General features: G+C 51.9%; 2 protein-coding genes across 5 annotated transcripts in view; both read right to left on the reverse strand.

Moving 5' to 3' along the window:
* Window positions 1–6,381: 6,381 nt before the first annotated feature.
* Window positions 6,382–16,707, reverse strand: Ccdc97 (coiled-coil domain containing 97). The gene is made up of 5 exons (XM_006988035.4): window positions 16,498–16,707; window positions 10,022–10,474; window positions 9,119–9,388; window positions 8,720–8,849; window positions 6,382–7,483 (listed from the first exon to the last, which is right to left on the reverse strand). The coding sequence occupies exons 1-5, from the start codon at window positions 16,544–16,546 to the stop codon at window positions 7,363–7,365; spliced, it is 1,023 nt and encodes a 340-aa protein (XP_006988097.1). The 5' UTR covers window positions 16,547–16,707; the 3' UTR covers window positions 6,382–7,362.
* Window positions 16,708–18,665: 1,958 nt separating this feature from the next.
* The window catches only part of Hnrnpul1 (heterogeneous nuclear ribonucleoprotein U like 1), a 35,957-nt gene continuing 33,452 nt past the window's right edge, over window positions 18,666–21,170 (reverse strand). For all 4 annotated transcript variants that reach the window (XM_076574278.1, XM_006988033.4, XM_006988034.4 and 1 more), the window contains exons 14-15: window positions 20,347–20,538; window positions 18,666–19,861 (exon numbers count right to left, since the gene is read on the reverse strand). In XM_076574278.1, the coding sequence (XP_076430393.1) occupies window positions 19,745–19,861; window positions 20,347–20,538 (309 nt within the window). In that variant the 3' untranslated portion in view covers window positions 18,666–19,744. The remainder of the gene's footprint in view (window positions 19,862–20,346; window positions 20,539–21,170) is intronic.

Raw genomic sequence — 21,170 nt, forward strand, 5'->3', positions numbered from 1 at the left:
CTGGTGGTCTCCGTGTTATTGGTCGCCGGATTGCGTCTCCCTCCTTGCCGAGGCTCCAGCGCCTTGTGCCATCTTCTGCCGCTGTCTCCAGTACTCATTACCTGGCCTGCTTTGAAAACTCCAGGCTTCCGGTGGGCAACGCTGGCGCCCAGAGGAAACCCCTGTTGGACTCAGGGATCGAGCTCCTTCGGCGCTGTTCACAGTGCCTTATACCTCGGAGCATCGGCTGAGACAATCCCGGAGAGCCTGGGGTCCCGGTGCTGTCTGGGATGAGGATGAAGAAGAGCTAAAAGATGAGAACGAAGAAGAGCTAAAAACACCGGTTCAGCTGTTGTGGTGGCCCACGTGATGACTCCAGCACTCAGGAGGCAGAGGCAGGGGGATCTCCTGGTTTGAGGCTAGCCAGGGCTATATGGTGAGACCCTGTCTCAAGCAACCAACAACAAAATACTGGTTCAAAGTGGGGTGTGTGGTGCCGTAAATGCCAGCATTGGAAGGCAGGAGGAAAAGGAACTCTGGGCTACACAGTGAATTGGAGATCAACCTGGGCTATCAGACCAGGTCTGAAAACAATTTAGTGGCTGGTGGTGGTGGTGGTGGTGGTGGTGACTATGTAGCAGAGTGAAAACCTTGGGGTGGGGGGTGGGGAGAGGCAGAGCTACAGGGAGGAAGTGGCATTTGAGACTCAAAGTTTGGGGGGGGGGGCTCACGCTTGGGAGACCGGAAGTGACAGGTGACAACCACCCTGGGGTGTACCAATCAGTGAGGAAAGAGACCGGTGTGACTGGAGAGAGCAAGGGAAGAAAGATAGGGGCTGAGTCAGATCTGAGCCAGCACAAGGCTGGGAGTGACAACCCTCCTACATGTCAGGAGTGTGGCCGCCCTCCCTGGCTCACCACACTCTTCCCACGGCCTAGCGGAGCAGGGCTTGGCGAACGTTGGCCCAGAGCCTACCCCAGCCTACCACCTGTTTCTGTAAATAAGTTCTGTTCGCCCACAGCCACGCTTGCTGCTTCCTCCACATAATGTTTGTAGCCACGTTACTGCTGGTGCAGCATAATCGAGTGTTCGCAGGCCCAGAAATACCACCTGGCCCTTCAGAACAAGCCTGCCGAGATGGGTGTGGTGATACATGCCTGTGGTTTCGGCAGGAGGCAGAGGCAGGAGGATCACTGCAAGTTTACAGCCAACCAGAGCTAAATAATACGGAGAGTCTTGACTCAACATTTCCCATTCTCTCCAAAAGCTTGCTTTTTTTTTGGGGGGGGGGGAGGGCTGTTTGCCTTTACTTGTAGAAGTACTGACCCACAGGAGCCCTTATTTTTTAAATCCACTCTAGAGCTAGTGAGTGGCAGAGCTGGGATTTGAACCCAGGGTTTGCACATGTACCTAAAACTGCTTTCTTGATCATATCAAGAGTAAAGGACCCCAAAAGAACTTGGGGGACATGGGAGCATGATCATTACCAGATGACCTTAGAAACTGAATTCAGGGGCTTAGTTTCTGGTAAGTCACTGAGAGTAAAGAGAGGGGGGTGTGTGTGGTGTGAGCATAACCTTGGGAAAACGAGTTATCTAGGCAAGAAATACCCGTGGCCTGAGCCCAGGGGCCCTGTGCCACTTCACCCCTTCCCATCTGTTGGGGTGAGTTTGTGAATTCTTTCCTGCTTCCTCTTTCTCCATCCAGTTTCCTTTTCCCGAGTTTCACTTCCCTACCCTCTGCCTTTCTCTGCCCCTGGGGCTCCTGGATGTCCGGGAGGGAGGCTGATGGAGGGCAGAGCTCCTTTGATCTGTAGCTGGCTGCTGACCCCAGTGACAGGGTGAGTAGGCTCTAGTCTCCCCACCTCTTCCCATTCTGAGTCTGCGGGCCTCCGAGGTTGGACCAGGTTGGGGTTGGCTTGGCAGCAGGACGATCTCACTCCGTAAGGACATTCGTCATCGCCACTGGCTCACACTGAGGCCTGGCCTCAAGAGGGAGAGACAGAAGACACAACCATCACTGGAGCCCCTCAAGAACTGCTCAACACTCCCACCACCTCCAGCAGAAGCCAAAATACGGACAGTGTCCCACAACCACACAAACACATTCACTTCTCAGGACTGGCCGCCATCACAGACCACACATACACAGACTGTAAACAGCCCAGCCCTGGAGCCCCACAAGGACCTGACATAAGTAGAGAGTTCGATAGAAAAGGTTGTCACACAAATATATTCCACAGGGCCATGGTTCCTCCACATGCCAGACAGATTCACAGTGTCACACACACCAGACACACATCACAGCCTCAGAGCCCTTTTTTGGAAACAAGACTGCCCCCAGCAGTTACACAAACATCCTCCACGGGGTCATGGTCATTGCGTGACCCATCACAAACCCACTCATACCACACACACTGAGCTTTTATACACGTCACAACTCTGGCCAGACTACCAGCAGGTCACAGCTACCGTCTGGCACCCTTCACACACACCCACTTGCCCGGGGAGTCCCAAGTGGCCTCACAGATCCAGACACAGTCACACCCAGGATCCCAGACGCAGCAGCTCCCACGCACCCAGACACGCCCCTGGGATTGCCGAGCCCTTACACCAGACCTTTCCCCTGGAGCCTGCCTGTGGACATGACAAGTGCTGGCTGTGCCCCATGCTCTGCCCACCTGCCTGTTGCTCCTGGCTGCCTGGCTGCTGGCAGGCCTGGGGGAGGGCAAATGCACGCTCAGCACTCCTGCTGGCCCTTCTGCTGCCCTGCTGCCCTGCCACTTGGGTTCAACGGGTGGCCTGACCCAGCACAGCTGGGACACAGCTACCCACAAACGTCTACCTCAGGCAGGACAGGGCACAGGGTCGCCGAGTAGTCCCGACCCTTAGGCACCAGGGACATGGGGGAAGTTGTGGGGGGGGAAGCCTGGGTTCCGGTTGGAGCCCAGGTTTCCCGTCCAGCTTCCAGAGCAGGAAGCAGCCAAGGAGGCCTGCACAGGCCTTCCTGCCCCCCTCCTGGACCTGCTGGGTCTGGGTGGAGGGAGGGGGAGGGGAAGAGAGACAGGAAGAAGATTCCCCTTGAAGCCTATTCCCTGGCATATACTGTACCAATGTGTTTTGTTCCTAGTGTGACCTTACAGGTGTTCAGAGCATATGTGCTCTCTCTGTGTGTCTCTGTCTGTCTGCCCGCCCCCTCCCCCTACCTCCCCCCTCCTCCCTCTCGCCTGAGGGCTTTTGGCTTGCATGGCATTGTCAGTTTGGGGTGTGTTTCCAGCACGTGTTCAGCTCTGTGTTTGTGGCTAGTGCCACATTTCTGCTGAGTGCCTGCCACTTCATATTTCGGCCGGACAAGCTGGGACACTGTTCGTGGGTTCTCTGCTGGCACTGTGTGCTGGCGAGACAGTATACCAGTGGGCTGCGTGTCTGATTCCGCGCCCCACCCCCAGCATCTTCACAGTTCTCTGGGTGTAAATGTTTGCAGTTAGTGTCGGTTCTACTTGAAACCGGGGTGTTTCCTGCGTGCTTGCTGGTCTGCGAAGGGTTTTTTTGGGGGAAAAGGTGTTGTGTGTTTTGTTTCTTACGTGAGCTGTTTTCGATGCACACGTATGATAGTAACCAGTGTTTGTGTCTCTTGTGGGTGGGTGATTTGTAATTGTGTGTGTGTGCTGTAAGAGTTAGTTTAATGCTTTTAATTATATGTGTGGGAGGGTGTAAGTGTATGTGAGTGCTGGTTCCAGTGGCGGTCAGAGGCATCAGAATCTCCCGGAACTGGGTGACGCGGTCATAGTGAGCTTTACCCGACCGACATGGGTGCTGAGAACCAAACCTAGACCCTCTGCAAGAGGTGAATCAAGGCTCCTGACTGCTGAGCCATCTCTCTGGCCCATCGAGAATGCTCAAGTTGGAACGAGGACTTCAAGTGTGCTGGGGACGTCATTTTACTGCTTAATCACATCTTCAGCCTCAGGGTTACATGTAGCCCGGGCTGGCTTTGAACTTGAACTCTTGGGTCTCCTGCTTCTCTTTGTAGAGTGCTCGAATTACGGGTTTTATGCAGCATTGTACTGACTAAGTCATACCCCCAGCCCAGGGGGCTGCATTTTGTGCATTAGAGTGTTTCGTTCATAGCCCAACACTTAGTTCACAGTTTGTATCCATGGTGTGTCTCCAACACACTGCGGCTCTTGGTGTCTGTGTGAGAGGCCATGCTGGGCTCTGAGGCCTGCATCTCCTTTTAGACTGACATCAGTGGGGGGGGTGTGTGTCTGTGAGCAGATGGGGAGTCGGCATTGGTGTGCCCACCCATGGGCTGGTGAATCCAGTATGTGAGTTGTATGGGTCACTTTTGAGAGTGTTTGGAGGTGTCAACACTAGGATTGTGGTGTGTGTGTGTGTGTGTGTGTGTGTGTGTGTGTGGAGGGGGAGGCCTTCACTGTGTGCTGGTGTTTTCAAAGGAGGGAACTTCCTATCTTGTGAGGCCATTGGCTGTTGTGTTACCAGGGCTGGTTGGCCTTTGTGCTGAGTGGAGCCTGTCTGCGGTGTCCCCTTGCTGGCGGGTGCCACGCTGGCTCAGGGCTGGCTGTGGCAGCGGGCAGGGCAGGGCAGGGCAGGGGCTGTGGTGGGCACTGGCCTCATGCCCAGCCTGAGTATAAATATCCCCAGGCTGCCCGCTGCTGTTTACTCGGCCCCAGCAGGTCCTTGGTGGTGGTGGTGGGGGTGGTGGTGGTGGTGACCAGGCCACAGCACAGACATTTCCTTCTGCTCAGACAGGCCAGCAGCTCTCGTGGGTGGGGACAAGGTGGTGACCCTTTGTTTTAGGTTCCTAGGGGCCACCAGTGGAACTCTGCCCTGGATTTCCCAGGGTCTGGGAGACAGACAGAGAAGGAGATGGACCAGGAGACAGCAGGGGGAGGGACAGGAAAAAGTGAGAGTGGAGGCCGGCAGGGGGGCGGGCAGAGGGGGCGGGCTACAGACACCAGCAAGAACTAAGAGCCTGGTGAACGACAGGGATAGAGACGTGTGTTTGAGGGACCGAGAGCAGAGGGAGAAAAGGGAGAGGAGGATGGGAGACATGGGGGCACAGATGGGAGAGGAAGGAAATGTGGGCAGTGTGGGGTAGGCAGGGACCTCTCCAGAAAGGAGCCGGGTTGGGGGAGCAGGCAGGCAGAGAGAGAGGTAGGGGTAGGCATTAGAGACCAGGCCAGGGCAGGACAGACAGGAGACATGGAGGTGGAGGCCGGATGCTCTCCCCTCCCTGACTCAGCCTCTCCGCCCACCCCATCCCCAGGACCCAGATCAGAGGCAGAGGCGCCAGCCACCGTGGGGGCTGCTCAAGCAGGGTGTGCCTTTGCTGTCTGCCCCCTCCTCTGTCTCCACCTTGCTGCCTGTCTCCTCATCTAATCCCAGTCCTTGTGGCCGGCTCCACCTCTGTCTCTCATTTGCAGACTCAACCATCTGACTAACCCCAGATACTGACTCAATGGCTGTGCAGCTCGGCTCTTTTTAAAAAGTTACATAACAGATTGATGGATGATAGCCTTTCTATCTTAAATAAAGTTAACAATCAGACAGAATACTGGTCAACCGTGAAAATACATAAGCTAACACAACTCCCCCAAAGAGCACCCCTGTCCTTGCTGCAAGTTGGGGGCTCAAGCAGCCCTTTGGGGAGACGAGGGCTGGGACTGTAACATCATATCATACACAGTTCTTGATCTTCCACACTCTCCCATGTAAGGAAGTCTGGCTTCCTATCTCTACCACTGTCTGGCACCGGCAGTCATGTGCCAGCAGACTGGCCAAGGGGTGTGTAGGAGTGCGTTCCAGTCTTGGCGCTGCTTGGGATGCACATGGCCTTTCTGGGCCATTTCCATCGTTTGTGACAAAAGGCAGTTGACGTCTGGTGGTTCAGGTTGTCAGGAGGTTCTCACTCAGCCTGGCCCAGGTGGAGCTGCTGGGGACCTTTTAATATTCCAAGCTTCTTCATGCGAACACCCTCTGCCCCCAGTAGTTCTCTGGGTGAGTTTAGTTGACCCAGGAGTCAGGACCTTTGCACTACAAAGCAGTTTTGAGGGTCTTGCAGGTGTGGCCAGAACAGAACGCCACAACTGTCTCAGAGTAGCTTGGCTCCTCAGGCCCAGCCATGCTAGCCCCCATCCTCACAGTAGCAGGTCCCTTCTGCCTGCTGGGGCAGCAGGGGCCGGTGTGGGGCATGGGAAGGTAGGACGTCTGGGTTCCCACAGGCCATGGCTGAGTCACAGGCAGCCATCTGGCTCTCATTAGCCCAGGGCAGCAGGGGGCTCTGTGGGGCGGGCCCTGTGGCCTGCTGGGGGCAGGGACATTGGAGCAGGCTGTGTGTGTGAGAGAGTGAGAGAGAGAGAGAGAGAGATGACTCAAGACCCATGATAACAGCCTATGTGTATTTGGAGAGTGTAAACAGGAGAGGGAGAGGGAGGTGGAGGAAGTGAAGAAAAGGAAAATTGTGTGGCTGGGAAGCAGGGGGCAGGGTGGTAGGGGATGGTCCCCTTCTTCAAGCTGGCCCTGTGGTCCCCAGCTCTGCCTCTGCCAGCATTCCCAGCAAGGGTCCAAAGAGAGCAGCAGAGGCCTTGACCCCCACCCACAGGGAAGTCTCCTTATTGGGCACCCAGGCTTCTGCTGCCCTTAGCTGCCAGGCCTAGGGGGTAGGGACATAGAGAAGCAGAGCCATAAAGGCTGAGAAAGAGGGACAGAGAGTGAGGCAGAGGTCTGGATAGAGATGGAAATGGAAGTGCAGAGGGAATGAGAAGGCCTGAAGAGTGAGGTGCAGGAGAGCCAGGACCTTAGTGGAAACAATGGTGACCAGTACTACAACCCAGGCATAGAGAAAAGGAGAAGCCCAGAGCTATACTGGGGATCAGGTGTAGCCTGAGCTAAGTGCTAGAATCCATGTGACAGCTGCAGCCACCAGACAGGGCTCTGCTGTGGGCACGGCAGCCATAACACAGAGAGGCGGAAGGGTGAATGCACAGAAGGGTGGGGGGCAGTGACGTGAGGGGAGAGACAGGGTAGAAACACCACTGGTAGGCCAGGTGTGATTCGCCCCCAAGCACAGCACTTGGGAGGTGGAGGCAGCCAGGGCCACAAAGCAATTAACAGGTTAGTTAGCGCTACACAGCAAGACCCCATCTCAAAGAGAAAAGACAGAGGTGGGGCCAAGGAGAGAGGGGCAATGACCTTCCCAGGGAGAAGAGGGAGAGCCCCATAAACAGAAGTAGGGCACTGTCTGAGGTATGCCAGGCCTGGGGGCCTGCCCTGATGGCCTCTGAGTCACTCAGCCAGCCTGTAACCAGCTGCCTATAGTGGGATGGGCAAGGTGTGTCACTGGCTGGACGGGTGGCAGCCATCAGTCCCCATCTAGGTCTGGGCTGGGCACATCCTCGGGCTCCTCTTCATCAAAGTATCGCTCCTCCTCGTCACGTGCCACAATGTCCAGGTTGTCAAAGTCAGGGTTGTCATCCACCGTGCTGAAGAGAAGGAAGCTGTCAGAGGTCATGGGGGCCCAGGTCAGAGGAGCTGACCCCCTGGGGATGCTGGGCCTTTTGGAATCCAAAAGAGGTGTTTCCCCAACAGTCTACATAAAATACTGGCTTCTTGCAGACTGGAAGATGTGAGAACACCAGGGCCTTCTGACTTCTCAGGTTTTGCCTCCAAGGTCAGTGTGGCACTTTGACTGTCCCCACAGCCACTCCAGCCCCAGTTCCACTATGTGGACCCAAGTCACCAAGGCTCCACTCATCCAAGTACCCTTAGCAATCTCAGATCTACCTCAGCACGGACGTTCCTTTGTGTCCCTCATCCTCGCTCTTTGCAGATCTGCTCAGAAGCCCCCCTGAGGCTCTGACAACACTGCCCCCTCCCCTTCAGAGCTCCACCACCAATGGAAGTTGGGCAGTCTCTCCCCAATAGGAGGAGACCCCTTTCAGGCAGGGAATCCTTGGCTGCACCTATCCCTCGCTTTAGCTCCGCAGTCTGGACACAGAAGGCCTACAGAAGCATACACTGATTGTGGGACACATTTGGGTCTCTGCTGCCCTCCTAGTGTAGTAGCAGGGCTGGCTCGTAGGTGCCATGGCCCAACATTCTGCGTAGCCTTGGTGGCCCCAGCTAGCAGTGGACGAACCCCACTGGTTCCAGACCTGTGGGTTCCCCACATGGACCCTAGAGCAGGTAATCAGGACCCCTGTTCCACTGAAGCCATTCATGGACATGGTTCCCACGTCACTGGGGCTGGATGGAGTAGGCAGGGTCCTGAGCTCTCGGATCATAAGGAAGAAAATGGCTCAGATGACAGGCCTTTATCATTCATCTTAATTTTTTTCCTTCTTGAGACGGAGTCTCATCATGTTGCCCTGGCTGGAACTCAGAGACCCAATGCCTCTGCCTCCCACACGCTGGGATGGAGGGTGTGCACTACCAGGCCTCATTTCACTGTTTTGTCAACACTGAGCTAAATGTCAGCTCAGTTTATCCCTCTGCCTACAGATCAAGGGCCTAGGGCTCTGAGAGGGACAAGGTTAGCCCAAGACCCTAGCCAGCAACTCTCATTGATCTGAAACCTCCAGAGTGACTGACACCACCAGGACTCATGGTGGGAAACTATTCCAGGGCCCTTTAGCACCACTAAGGGAGGGCCTTTGAGGATAGGCAGGGACCTGCTTGTGGCCCAGGGCCATGGGTACTGGGCTGGGAACGGGAGGCACCTGTAGTCAAAGCCTCCATCTTTGCCATCCAGGAATCGCTGGTGCATGCGGCTGGTGAACTCCTCCCGCAGGATCAGCCTCTCCTCCGAGTCGGGCACCCAAGACTCCGAGTCCTTGTCTGACCTCTGGTCTGTGGAGATACCCAGGACAGTGGCCTGAAGGGACCTGACAAGCTACCATCCCACGTCCAGCCCTGTGCTATTAAGACATCCCAATTCCTGCCCTCCTGGGGTGCACGCTGGATAAAATGGTGCCGTCGTGCCTACCACAGTGGTCAGGAGGAGATGGCAGGATGGGGGTGAGGCCAGATATCATGTCTGTTCTCACAGATTAGGGTCCAGCCAGGTGACCCAGCATGGAGGAACAGGCATGCGCAGGGTGCCTGTTGCCGGCCCTCACCTTCCTCATCGCTGTCCTCTTCCTCCTCAAAGCAGGCCTCCTCCTCTTCTTGCTGCCGGAGCAGCTTCTGCTGCAGCTCCCGTTCCTGGTAGGACTGGAACAGCAGGTCGGAGAGGGGATAGGCAGGCGTGCTGGGGGAGCCGGGCCTGGGGGCCTGGGGGGCAGGTGTGCGGGCACTGAGCTCTTCCTGTGTGAGGTACTGTCCTATATACTGCTCATACAGTAGCGGGGCCCGGAACCGCATCTGCTCATCACTGAAGTACTCGCCTCCTGTGCAGAAGAGGCAAGGTAGGTGGGTGTGAGCACACGTGTCCAGGCATGTATGTGCATGACATGCTTAGAAGATGTATACTTGTATGCAAGTCAGGTACATGGTAAAGCCAGCCGCACGTGCCTAAGGTCCTGTGGGGCACTCAGTATACAGCCTGGGTGGAGCATGTTCATGTACCCTGGCCTGAGCCACTATGCAGACCAGGCTAGCATTAAACTCAAGAGATCCTCCTGCCTCTGGCTCCCGAGTGTCGGGGTGTGAACTGCTACACCAGGCTCTTCTTCCTTCATGCTTTCCACCTGTGTTTTGTTTAGGGTGTCCTCAGCCACAGCCATCTAAGATGCCACTTCTGCCAACACTTGGAAGGCCGAGGCATGAGGAACTTGGGTTCAAGGGCAGCCTGGCACTATATAGTGAGACTCTGTCAAACAAATGCTACTCTGTCATCTACTGAATTCTGACCCTATCTGCTTACCTTTCTCTCCCTTACTTTACTGTGGGGCTGTTTCTGCTCTCCTTGTCTCAAAACTTACCTCCTCTGGGTTCCTACGCTTGTGCCTTGTCTCTGTTGCTCAGCTTCAGTCTCCCTTTCCTCCCCATCTCTGCCCGTCCCATCCACCATCCCCCCACACCTTGGATGAGCTCACGCAGGGCAGCATAACGCCGATTACGCAGGCGGGTGCGCAGGGTTCGGGGTCGGGCAGTGCCTTGCCGCGCCACCTCGGCACAGTAGAAGTCAGCACGGTGGTCCCCACGCAGGTGGCCGAAGCAGGACAGGTGCTCTTCCCGGAGGCCTGTGCGGAAGCGCTCCAGGAACACCAGTGGCTTCTCATGATACAGCTGACCCAGGATGGCCACCTTCTCACGCTCTGTCAGGTCAGGCTCACCCTGCTGTTGGCTGCACACAGGCAGGTGGCTGGCAGCGATGGCATGCAACATGGCACTCACAGCTGGACTCTCAGCCTGGGAGGTTTCATCATCGGAGACTCCTGGTGTATTCTCTTTTACTTCCTTGTCCTGGGGTGTAGATGGAACCAGAGTCTGGCTCAGCTCCCCCCAGTGTGCACATCTGGGCTCCACGTAGTCTGCAAGTCAAGGGGAGTCTTTAGTTAAAGGTTAAGAGGGCATCAGGAAAGGCTTAGGTAGGAAGTGGCTAGGTGTTGACACACACAGTTCCCATTTATTGAGCACCTCCTGCATTGTGAGGAATGTTTTAGGCCCTAGATAGATCATGGTGAGCAAGAGGTCCCACTGTGATACTGTACTCAGTCAATAACCTAATTAATTAACAAAATCACGTAATATGTTAGGTGTTCCCATGGCTATACAGAAAAACCAAAGCAGACAAACCTGGTATAGTAGCATACACATTTAATTCCAGGCACCTTTAATTCCAGAGGGTCTCCTGAGTTCAAGGCCAGCCAGGACTACACAGTGAGAATGAATCTCAAAAATAAAAACAAACCAACAATAAAAATCCAAAACACCAATAATGATGATGATGATGATGATGATAGAGCATGAGAATGAAAGTCCAAAAAAGACAGGAGGCAATGTGGGGATGGCTCAGTTTTAAATGGAAGGGTAACAGAGCTTGTCAGGAAGTGACATCTGGAGAGATGGCTCAGTGGTTAAGAGCACTGGCTGCTATTCCAGACGACTAGGCTCAGCTCCCAGCACCCACATGGCAGCTCACAATTGTCTGTATCTCCAGTTCTAGAGGATACAGCATCTTGTCCTAGCCTCCTTGGCAATACACTCTTGTGGTACACAGACATGCATGTGGACAAAACACCTACACATACAAGACAAAAATAAGCAAGTTTATCTGAGTAATAAAAACCTGAAGTGCTAAGAGACTGAGTTCTGTACTTTTGGGGACAAAACGTTCTAAGCAGGGAACAGCAGCACAGGCCCCAAGATCTGACTTACCAAGCTACTCCATACTTTGCCTGTTTCCTTGGCCATCACATTAGGATACATTAACTTGTTCAATGACTGTAGTGGTTTGAATAAGAATGGCCCCCATAGGCTCATACATTTGAATGCTTGGTCATTAGGGAGTGGCACTATTTGAAAGGATTAGAAGGATTGGGAAGTGTGTCAATGGGTGGACTTTGAGGTTTCAAAAGCCCATGCCAAACCCAGAGTTTCTCAGTCTACTACGGATCAGGATGTGGCCCTCGGCTCCTGCCAGCACCTGCCTGCATGCTGCCATGTTCCCCACCAGGATGATAATAGACTGACTAAATCTCCAAAGCTGTAAGCAAGCCCCAATTAAATTGTTTCCTTTGTAAGAGTTGCCTTGGTCATGGTGTCTGACTTAGGGTTTTTATTGCTGTAAATAGACACCATGACCAGGGCCACTCTTATAAAGGAAAGCATTTAATTGAGGGTGGCTCGCTTACAATTTCAGAGGTTCAGTCCATTATGATCATGATGGGGTGCATGGCCGCATGCATGACATGGTGCTAGAGCTGAGAGAGCTACATCTTCCAAGTAACAGGAAGTCGACTGACTGTTACACCGAGTGAAGATTGAGAAAAAGACCTTAAAACCCACCTCCACAGTGACATACTTCCTCCAATAAGACCACAAGGCCACACCTCCTAATAGTGTCACTCCCTTTGGGGGCTATTTTCTTTCAAACCACCACAGTGTCTCTTCATAGCAATGGAATAGTGACTAAGACAATGACCCAGATGCTCATTCACTTCCCCTTAGGTGTTCTCACAGCCCCCTAATCATTCTCAAGTCTGTGCAAAGCCCTGAGCCGGGAGTGTGGAGTGTCCTAGGGAGGACTCCTATAGTTCCTGCCCTCAGTGGGCAGCCAGTCTGATATGGGAGGTCCTGATCAAAGATGACCTAGGCATAGAACAGGAAAGATAGGCACTGGGAAAAGCCAGTGGGAGCTATTTCACAGGCAGGAAGTAACTTCGAGTAAGAGAAAAGCAAAATGGGAGAACCATGTGCCTCCTTTAGATAACTGAGATAACTGACTGGGATTGGGAGCAGGGATGCTGCCTGTGGGTACTGTGGATTTCAGCCATTGAAGCAGGAGAGGCTGGAACTAAGGCAGGGGCTGGGACTGGGTTGGAGGAGGGTTAGATGCTTGAATGGGCAAGCCACAGGGCTGGAGGGTTGGGAGGGTCAGGGAAGGTCCAGGTCTCTAGCCTAGGAGACAGCCAAACTACCCCTGAGACACAGGCAAGAAGCAAATTGGGCTAGGGAAGCTGCCATGGGTGTAGGAGACATTTGAGAGGCTGTATCTAAGAGGATGCTGGAACATGGGCCTCCAGGCTCCCCCAGAGAGAGATACAGGGCCAGAGACATGGTTGTATACATATACAGAGCCAGGCATATGTCATCAGTGCCAGGCAGAGGTAAGTGGCAGATGGGGTGAAGGGGAGTGTGTGCGGACAAACCACAAAGCAGATGACATTGGACATATGGGAAGAGGACATGCCTGTGAAAGCTAAGAACTAGGTCCTTCAAGGACAGACGTATCTTAATTGCTGGAACCTGTAACATGCAGGGGGGTGGGAGGTGGGGGAGGGAAAGGGTCTCCACAGACATAATTATATTAAGGCTTTTAAAAATTGAGAGATTATTCTAGATTAAATGTCCTAAATGCAATAAGAGACTGAGGAAGGGCTGGAAAGATGGCTCAGTGGTTAAGGGCACCAGATGCTCTTCCAGAGGACCCAGGTTGATTCCCAGCACACATATAGCAGCTCACAACCATGTGTAACTCCAGTTCTTGAGGATCTGATGCCCTCTTCTGGCCACTGTGGGCACCATGCACAAACATACATATAGGCATACACAAAATAATAATAATAAACCTCATATACACAAAATAATAATAATAATAGTAGTAGTAGCAGTAGTAGTAATAATAATAAAAACAGCACACATAGGTGCAATGATGGTGGAAAAAAGATCAGAGTGTTACGGACACAAACCAACAAGTGCCAGAGCCATCTCTGACTGGAAGAGACAAGGAACCACCTAAAGCCTGTGAGAGAGCCAGGCCATGTGGCCTGATTATTTCTGACTGGTAATATTAAGTTTAGATTTCACTTCTGTTCACTTTAAACACCCATTTTCTGGTGATTTAGCACAGCAGACATGAGAAATAACATAAAGGGCTAAGAAGGAGCAGCCTGAGAAGCAGGAAGGAGCCAGAGCATTTTATCTCATAAAGCAAACTTGCCAGGTTGCAGGGTCAACAGCATTAACTCCTGTAAGCAGTACAGTAAGGAAACACCTAGATGCTGGACAGAGTGGCGTACACCTTTAGTTCCAGTACTCAGGAGGCTGAGACAGAATGAATCATGAGTTTGAGACCAGGCTGGATTACATGGTGGGTTCTAGGTAAGTCTGGGTTGCAAAGTGAAACCCCACCTCAAATAAGCAAAATAAATAAATGAATAGCAATGAAAATGTAACAAAAACAAAAAAAATCCAAATAACTAGATGGAGCAGCCATGTTTAATTGCACATAGGAGGACGCCATTGGGGATCCTAAGTGGAATAAGTTTAGAGTAAAGGATAGGCTGCCATGGGTGATGGGTAAGAAAATGATGAACAGTATGTATGACTTTCTGGAGAAGTCAGATATTTGGAAGGCTGTTGTGGAATATTAGTTGAAGATGTGTTACATTTGTTTATGCTGCAGAATGTTTGTTTAATGATGCAAAGATGTATTGCTCTTTTTTTTCAAGATCTACTTATTTAATATGTATACAGTGTTCTGCCTGCATGTATGCCTGCAGGCCAGAAGAGGGCACCAGATCTCTTTATAGATGGTTGTGAGCCACCATGTGAGCTGGGAATTGAACTCAGGACCTCTGGAAGAGCAGCCAGTGCGTTTAACCTCTGAGTCATCTCTTCAGGCTTGTGTTGCATTCTTTTATGTTGCATTTGTTTAACTCGGTGAAACTGTGTTACTTTGCCTGTCTAAAACACCTGATTGGTCTAATAAAGAGCTGGATGGTCAATAGCTAGGCAGGAGAAAGGATAGGCGGGGCTGGCAGGCAGAGGGAATGAACAAGAGAAGAAGCAAAGAGGGAGGAGTAAGAAGAGAAGAGGAGGGCACCAGGAGCCAGTCACCCAGCCACCCAGCCAGCAATGGAGTAAGAAGGAAAGAAAGACATACAGAATAGGGAAAGGTAAAAGCCCAGAGGTAAAAGTTAGACAGATAACTTAAGTAAAGCTGGCTAGAGCCTGGTGGTGGTGGCCGTCGCGGCAGCCGCCGCCTTTAATCCCAGCACTCGGGAAGCAGAGGCAGGCAGGTCTCTGTGAGTTCGAGGCCAGCCTGGGCTACAGAGTGAGTCCCAGGAAAGGTGCCAAAGCTACACAGAGAAATCCTGTCTCGAAACCACACACACACACACACACACACACACACACACACACACACAAAGAAAAAAAAAAGAAAAAGAAAAAAGAAAAGCTGGTTAGAAACAAGCCAAGCTAAGGCTGAGCATTCATAAGTAAGAATAAATCTCCAGCCAGGTGGCAGCGCACGCCTTTAATCCCAGCAGACAGAGCCAGGCGGATCTCTGAGTTAGAGGCCAGCCTGGGCTACAGAGTGAGTTCCAGGACAGCCAGGGCTACACAGAGAAACCCTGTCTCAAAAAAAAAAAAAAAAAACCCACCCACACACAAATAAATAAATAAAAATAAATAAATAAATCTCTGTGTATTTATTTGGGAGCTAGGTGGCGGGCCCCCAAAGAGCAAAGAGTTTAAAAACAACAACTACAGAAGGCAAGGGCCAAGGGCACTTTTTTTTTTTTTTTAACCTTTTGATAAATGTTCTTGGGAGTGCTAGGACTACAGGCGTGCTTCACAAGTTTATGTGGTGCTGGGGATTGAGCCCAGGGCTTCAGGCATGGTAGGCAAGCATTCCACCAATAAGCTACATCCTCAGTCCCTGGCTTTGAACTTTCCACCCTCCTGCCCCAGGCTCCTGATTATAAGCCTGTCTCACCATGTCTTGCTCCAGATTCTCTTTTAGGCTTGGAGGCCTGGCTTAGTGGTAGCAAGTATAATAAGCATTCATAAGGCCCAGGGGCTTAGGCTCCAGCAACCAGAAGTTTAAAAGATATAGAAAATGTTAATATACATATTTTTGATTCAGGGCCTCACTCTACAGGGTCTCACTTTGTGGCTTGGAACTGTGTAGTTCAGGCTGATTGTAAACTCAACGTAAACCTCCTGCTTCAGTCTCCCAAGAGCTGGGATTATAGGTTTAAGCCATCATACCCGGTGCATCAAAGATTGAAACCTAGAGATATAGAACACAGACACCTGCCTCTACATTCATATACCTGCTATTCAGCTTAAGTAATCCCAATTCTTAGTTGTCAAACGGCTTCCACTATACCTCATCTTGCCCCCGCCCCCATCTGATTACTTTAAAACAATGAGTTTTTAAGGTAAGACAAAAAGCACTTTAAAAATTGGTATGGTAACCGCACAGGGCTGTAACCCCAGCATCTCGGAGGCTGAGACAGGAGGAAGGCAAGTTGCTATAGAAAAAGACTGATTGAAAACACACACACATACACACGATAGGTGGGAGCAATACTTGTGGGAACTCGATAGAGAAGTAAAAGACACTGAAGGTGAGAGGGAGAAAGGACCCGGGGAGGCAGAATGGACAGCGGGCTTTGGGGGCAGGGGAGTTAGAATACAACGGGAGCTGTGCGTCTGACATAAGTGAGTTTACACGGGACAAGAGAAGATCCAGCCTGGGGCACAGAAAAGTTCAGACTGGCACGGGGAAGAGGTAAATCGAGAAAGGTTGGCTTGAGACTGGAAGAATTTGCAAGGAAGCTTATATTTGCTTGAGGCGTTGGCATGGTAAGAAATGGGTTAGCCTGGGATACCGAAAGGGGTTCATTCCTAAGAGAATGGAGGGAATTGTCCACCCGCCACAAGGCCGATAATCTGACATCAAAGTGGATCAAGTGTGGAAAATGCCTGTAAACTGAGGTCACACTTCCTAGAGAGTCCTCAGCGCTTGCTTGCCGGAACCGTTTCCAGGTCACACCGCCAAGAGCACCCTCCCGCCGCCTGCACCTGGCCAGTGCCTCACCATCATCGGGCTTCCTCTCCGTCACCGCCCCGGCAGCCACGGCCTCCATCCCGGGCCTCCGACTCACTAACCGCCTCAGCGGGCTCCGGAAGCTGATCTGGACCTTAAACACTAGTAGCCATTTCCGGCTATGCAAGCGTTACTGGCCGAGTGCTTAAGCTGCATCCAGGAACCAAAGTTCCGGGTCAAAGGTGGGCCATCTCTCTGCGCATGCGTGGCCCCGCCCACAACCACCAGGTACGAAAATGGCGCTAGGTCGAACCTTCTTAAATTGTAAAATCAGTGAGGACCGTGTGCCATTTGATCGCTGCTGTAATTCCAGATACTCGCGTAGTTAATATTTGGAATGGTTATTACGTGAACATCCTCCAGGAACTGGAGCCCTCGTATGGAGACTCGCGAGATTGCTTTTTAATTAAAAAATAATGTATGTTTATGTGATCGGTGGACAATTTATGCAAGTGGGTTCCGGAGATAAAATTCAGTCGTTAAGATTGCCAGCGAAAAGTTTTCTTTTTCTTCCCGAGACAAGGTTTTTCTGTGTACACCAGGCTGGCCTCAAACTCGGAGATACACTGCTTCTGCCTCCTGAGTGCAGGGATCAAAGGCGTGGCCACCGCTGCTCGACAACCCAGCAAGGGTCTTTGACCACTGAGCCATTTCGTCCACCTCTGTGCTCTTTGTAGAATTGACTCCTATCATCACATCCAGCCTGTGGCTGGCATGAGATGAAGTCAGGGAAAGGGCTTTTGTGTTTCTAAACAAGGAGGAAGACTGCAGAGGTGAGGGAAGAGCTGTGGAAAGGGGAGGAACCTGCCTACCACAGTCTAGGTTGGAGGCTTTTAGGTGGGGAAACAGATCCCAGATGAGACCTGAAGGGATGAACAGGAGTTAAGTATTTCAGGCAGTTTGGCTGGCATACAGGTAGTACTAGATGCTGTGGCTTGCTATGGTCAGGGCATACAGGAGGCAGGGGCAGGGAGATCACTTAAGGTTTGAGCCAGTTTGGCCATTAGTGAGATCCAGGGCTACATAGCAAAATATTGTCTCAAGAAAGCACAAAATAAATAAAAGGTGTTTGGTCATGGTCATCCGTGCCAGGTCATGCAGGGCTTCCTAGCCTTAATGAGTTGTTGGAGCCTACAAGGTTTGAGGAAGGGAACCAGGGAAAGGGATTGGAGAGCACTATGAGGAAGCTGGTGCATTAATCCAGAAACGAACTATGTTTGCACTCCCTAGTGGTGGTGAGGAAAGGCCTGGTGAAAACTAACCAGCTGCATCATCAGGAGTGGTCAGCAGAGGGTGCTGCTGCCCTGCACTCGCCTGCCAAGAGCAGGACTTCTCAGACCAGGACAGTAAGGACCCCTCCATTCTTTCTAGAGCAAGTTGACAAGTGCCCTCCTCAGGCTTCACAACTACCCTGCCTCCCTCCTGGTGTTGGGCCACGTTGTTGCACCTAGGGCTCGGTGCACTGTGAACAGTATGCATAGCCCTCATTGCTCTGTAGAGGCAGTTAACTTACCTAACTGCAAGCCTCAAGGGAGCTGGGACTCTGTCACAACCCCTAGCTTCTCTTTTGGTAGGCTGTGTCCCTTCACAAGGTTCCCCAGTTCCTACAGGGGAGGTGGACTGAACTGTGCACACCAGACCAGACATGAAGAACACAGCTTGCACAGGAAGAGAAATGAAGAGGGACGGTGGGCTAGAGCACAACTCTAAAGCTCACGCTGCACTTGACTCTTCTCCAGAGCCCTTTCCATTAATCCAGGAAGGGTCTCTCTAAACACTTGGAGCTGTCACTGGTTACAAACATGTATCCCCTGGAGGGGAACCCCGAGAACAGGGACTGGGGTCATCTTTGCAGTGCTCAGGGCCCCTAGCACTGTCCAGGATGGTGACAGAGCAAGTAGCCAGCACATACATGGGAGGCAGTGCAAGACTGCCAAGAGCAGCATCCAGGCCACGCCTCGGGGGTGCCGCTGGGCAGCACACCTGGGGATGGCCCTGAAGCAGCCTGGTCTCTTCCTTACAGGTCCCGTCTGTCTGTCCCCTGCCCGAGGAGCATCTGGGTTGTGTGAGCTAGAGAACCATTTTGTTTAAATGAATGAGTGAAGCACTTCCCCCTCCGAAGGCCTCCCATCCCAATTAAAGGCCAACTGCAGTAACACTTCAGGGCTTCAACCCTGCTTCCTTCCTGATAGGAGGTGCCATGTCATTTATTGAAAGAAAATAAAACAAAACAGGGTAAAACATTTCTTAATAAGTGCAGTTTGCTAAAATCCAATTAAAATATATGGGTAAAGGGGAAGTGAAAAGAATCAAGGGACCACTAAAACTTAGGAGGTCTGGCACCTGGAAGAGCAATGGAGGAGTGGTGGAGGGCCTTTAAGGTCTAAGGGAAGCGGGCCCCACCCCACCTGCCCTTCACCCTCTCACCCACGTAAGCCCACCAGAAACTACCAAGACTCCTGGAGTAAAAGGTTTCAAGTTCAATAGTCACACTCTCTCCAAATACAAAAAGCAGTTACAATCCGACTGAACACAGACGCTTGTGAGCAAAGTTACGGGGAACTGAGACATCATATAAAAAGTTAGGTTAAAGGGGATTTTGTGGTTTGTTTCGAGGTTGTGGCTCTTCCTCGGTTACCTGAACTCAGCAAAGAAATAGATATTTGATGAAGTATCAACAGCTGACCCACAGTAAAAACAGACAAATTCTAAAAATTAAAAAAAAGCATAATTACCAAAAAATATGTCACTGCTTCCTACCTCTGCATTTTGCTTCTTAAACTTTTTTTTATTAAAGTTTTTGATTTTTTTTTTTTAAATCCTGAAAAGTAGACAGTAAAACAGCTCCTGGAAGAATTTACAACCAACTGCATGAGTATGGGAAGCCAAGGGGCTAAAGCAGGGTGAGGAGGGGCAGACAGGCAGGGGTCCTCCCCAGTCACTGTGGCCTCACTGGGTAACCAAAGGAGAGGAGGCTTCTTTAGTCAAAAAGGCGGGGAGAGGAGAAAGTGGAAGGGACAAAGATAAAAGAAAAGGTCACTGCTGCCTGTTTGAATCCAGAGAAAAAAATGCCTGGCCTGTATAAAGGGAGAAGCAGCCCCTCTGGAAGAAGTGGGCTAGAGAGAGGCAGCCCTGGGAGAGCTCTGTCCCCAGCACCACACGACTCGGAGGGGATGGAAGGGCCAAGGCAGGCGCTAGGAGAAGCAGCCGGCACGGGCCTCCGAAGGCTCCAGACCGGCTACTGTGTGCTTGTGCCCCCCTGCGTGCTGCCCGAGTAGCCTCCATAGTCGTAGTTCCCGTAGTACGGTGGCCACTGGCTCTGGTTCTGATAGTACTGGCTCCACTGCTGGGCATACTGGGGAGAGAAGAGAACACCAGGTTATCCCCGCCACCCCAGACTGTTCCTTTGCTCCCCTCATGGTCTCTCCCCTCAACACATGCGTCCTTTGACAGAAACCAAAGTGCTTTGGAAAGATAAGGGCTGACTGGATGTCACATAAACCAGCGATCAGGGAATGCAGCCCTGATCTCCAGGCTTGTTGTCTGTCCTTTGCAGACGTGGTGGCTCCAGTACCAACTTGGAATAGCACTTGGCACCCCTGGCCATGGTGTCAAAGCAGGACTCAGCCCAGCCAGGTCAGCTTGCTGCACTGGGGGCCAGTGGCTACACACCAGTTATTTATTAGCCAGTGAATACCAGTTTACCAAAGGTTTTTTTTTTGAACACTAGCTTGAGGCAAGCAGCCACCCATGTTTCAGGAATAGGCAGGAAACCAAGTTTGAATACACACCCAAGAGTGCTTCCAAAAGCCTTACTGGGAAGGCCTATCATGTACTTACCTGCTGATACTGGTTATAGCTGGGCTGAGGGTAAGTCTGGGCAGTGGGGGGTGGTGGTGGGGTGTAGGGGGCAGGATTGTAGGGGCCATAGCTCCCATAGTTGTAGGCAGGTGGTGGCGGAGGCGGAGGCGGTGGGGCTGTGTAGCCCTGGGTGTAGCCTCCTTGGTTGTAGGGTGGCTGGCTGTAACTAGGCTGGGTAGAAAAAAAGACAAAAGCTCCATGAGAGACAGCATACACTGGTATGGAGGCAGCTTCCCCGACAGAGGCAACTCTGTGCTAATATGCCAGGATGGGTCTGGGAAGCAGCAGATCCTAGGTCTGAGCTCTGAGGCCTGAGGGCAACAAGGTACATGACACTTCTAAACCTGCTTCCCAGTCTACAACACCATCTTGGCACAGCCACCTCCCTCTGGCCTATTGTGGATGTTCAATAAGCTTGTGGCCATGATGATAATGGACTGACCTCTGAAACCATAAGCCACCATTTCAACAAAATGTTTCCTTATGAGTTGCAGAGGTCATGGTGTCTCTTCACAGCAATAGAAACTCTAAGACAAGGAGTGTCTCATGTACACGACAGATGGATCATTAACTCATTCAGTCTCCTTAGCAATTCTGGCATCATTTTCATTATCTCTATTTTACAGCGCTGGGACTAGAGAGATGGCTCAGTGGTTAAGAATACTGGCTGCTCTTGTAGAGGACCCCGGTTTGGTTCCCAGCACCCACACAGTGACTCACAACTGTCTGTAACTCAGGTTTCAAGGAACCATTCTCTTCTGACCTCCGCAGGTACTGCACACATGTGGTGCACACACACGTAT

Source organism: Peromyscus maniculatus, chromosome 1, assembly GCF_049852395.1.
Source record: "Peromyscus maniculatus bairdii isolate BWxNUB_F1_BW_parent chromosome 1, HU_Pman_BW_mat_3.1, whole genome shotgun sequence".
NCBI classification, from domain to species: domain Eukaryota; kingdom Metazoa; phylum Chordata; class Mammalia; order Rodentia; family Cricetidae; genus Peromyscus; species Peromyscus maniculatus.

Bases quoted from the DNA above. Each gene is read 5' to 3' on its own strand.
- Ccdc97 (XM_006988035.4), bottom strand. From the start codon at position 16,546: ATGGAGGCCGTGGCTGCCGGGGCGGTGACGGAGAGGAAGCCCGATGAT. The intron at 8,850-9,118 runs GTGAGGGCCGGC...GTATCTCCACAG, and splicing joins AGAGGACAGCGATGAGGAAG to ACCAGAGGTCAGACAAGGAC. The intron at 7,484-8,719 runs GTGCCTCCCGTT...CCTTCTCTTCAG, and splicing joins GATGGAGGCTTTGACTACAG to CACGGTGGATGACAACCCTG.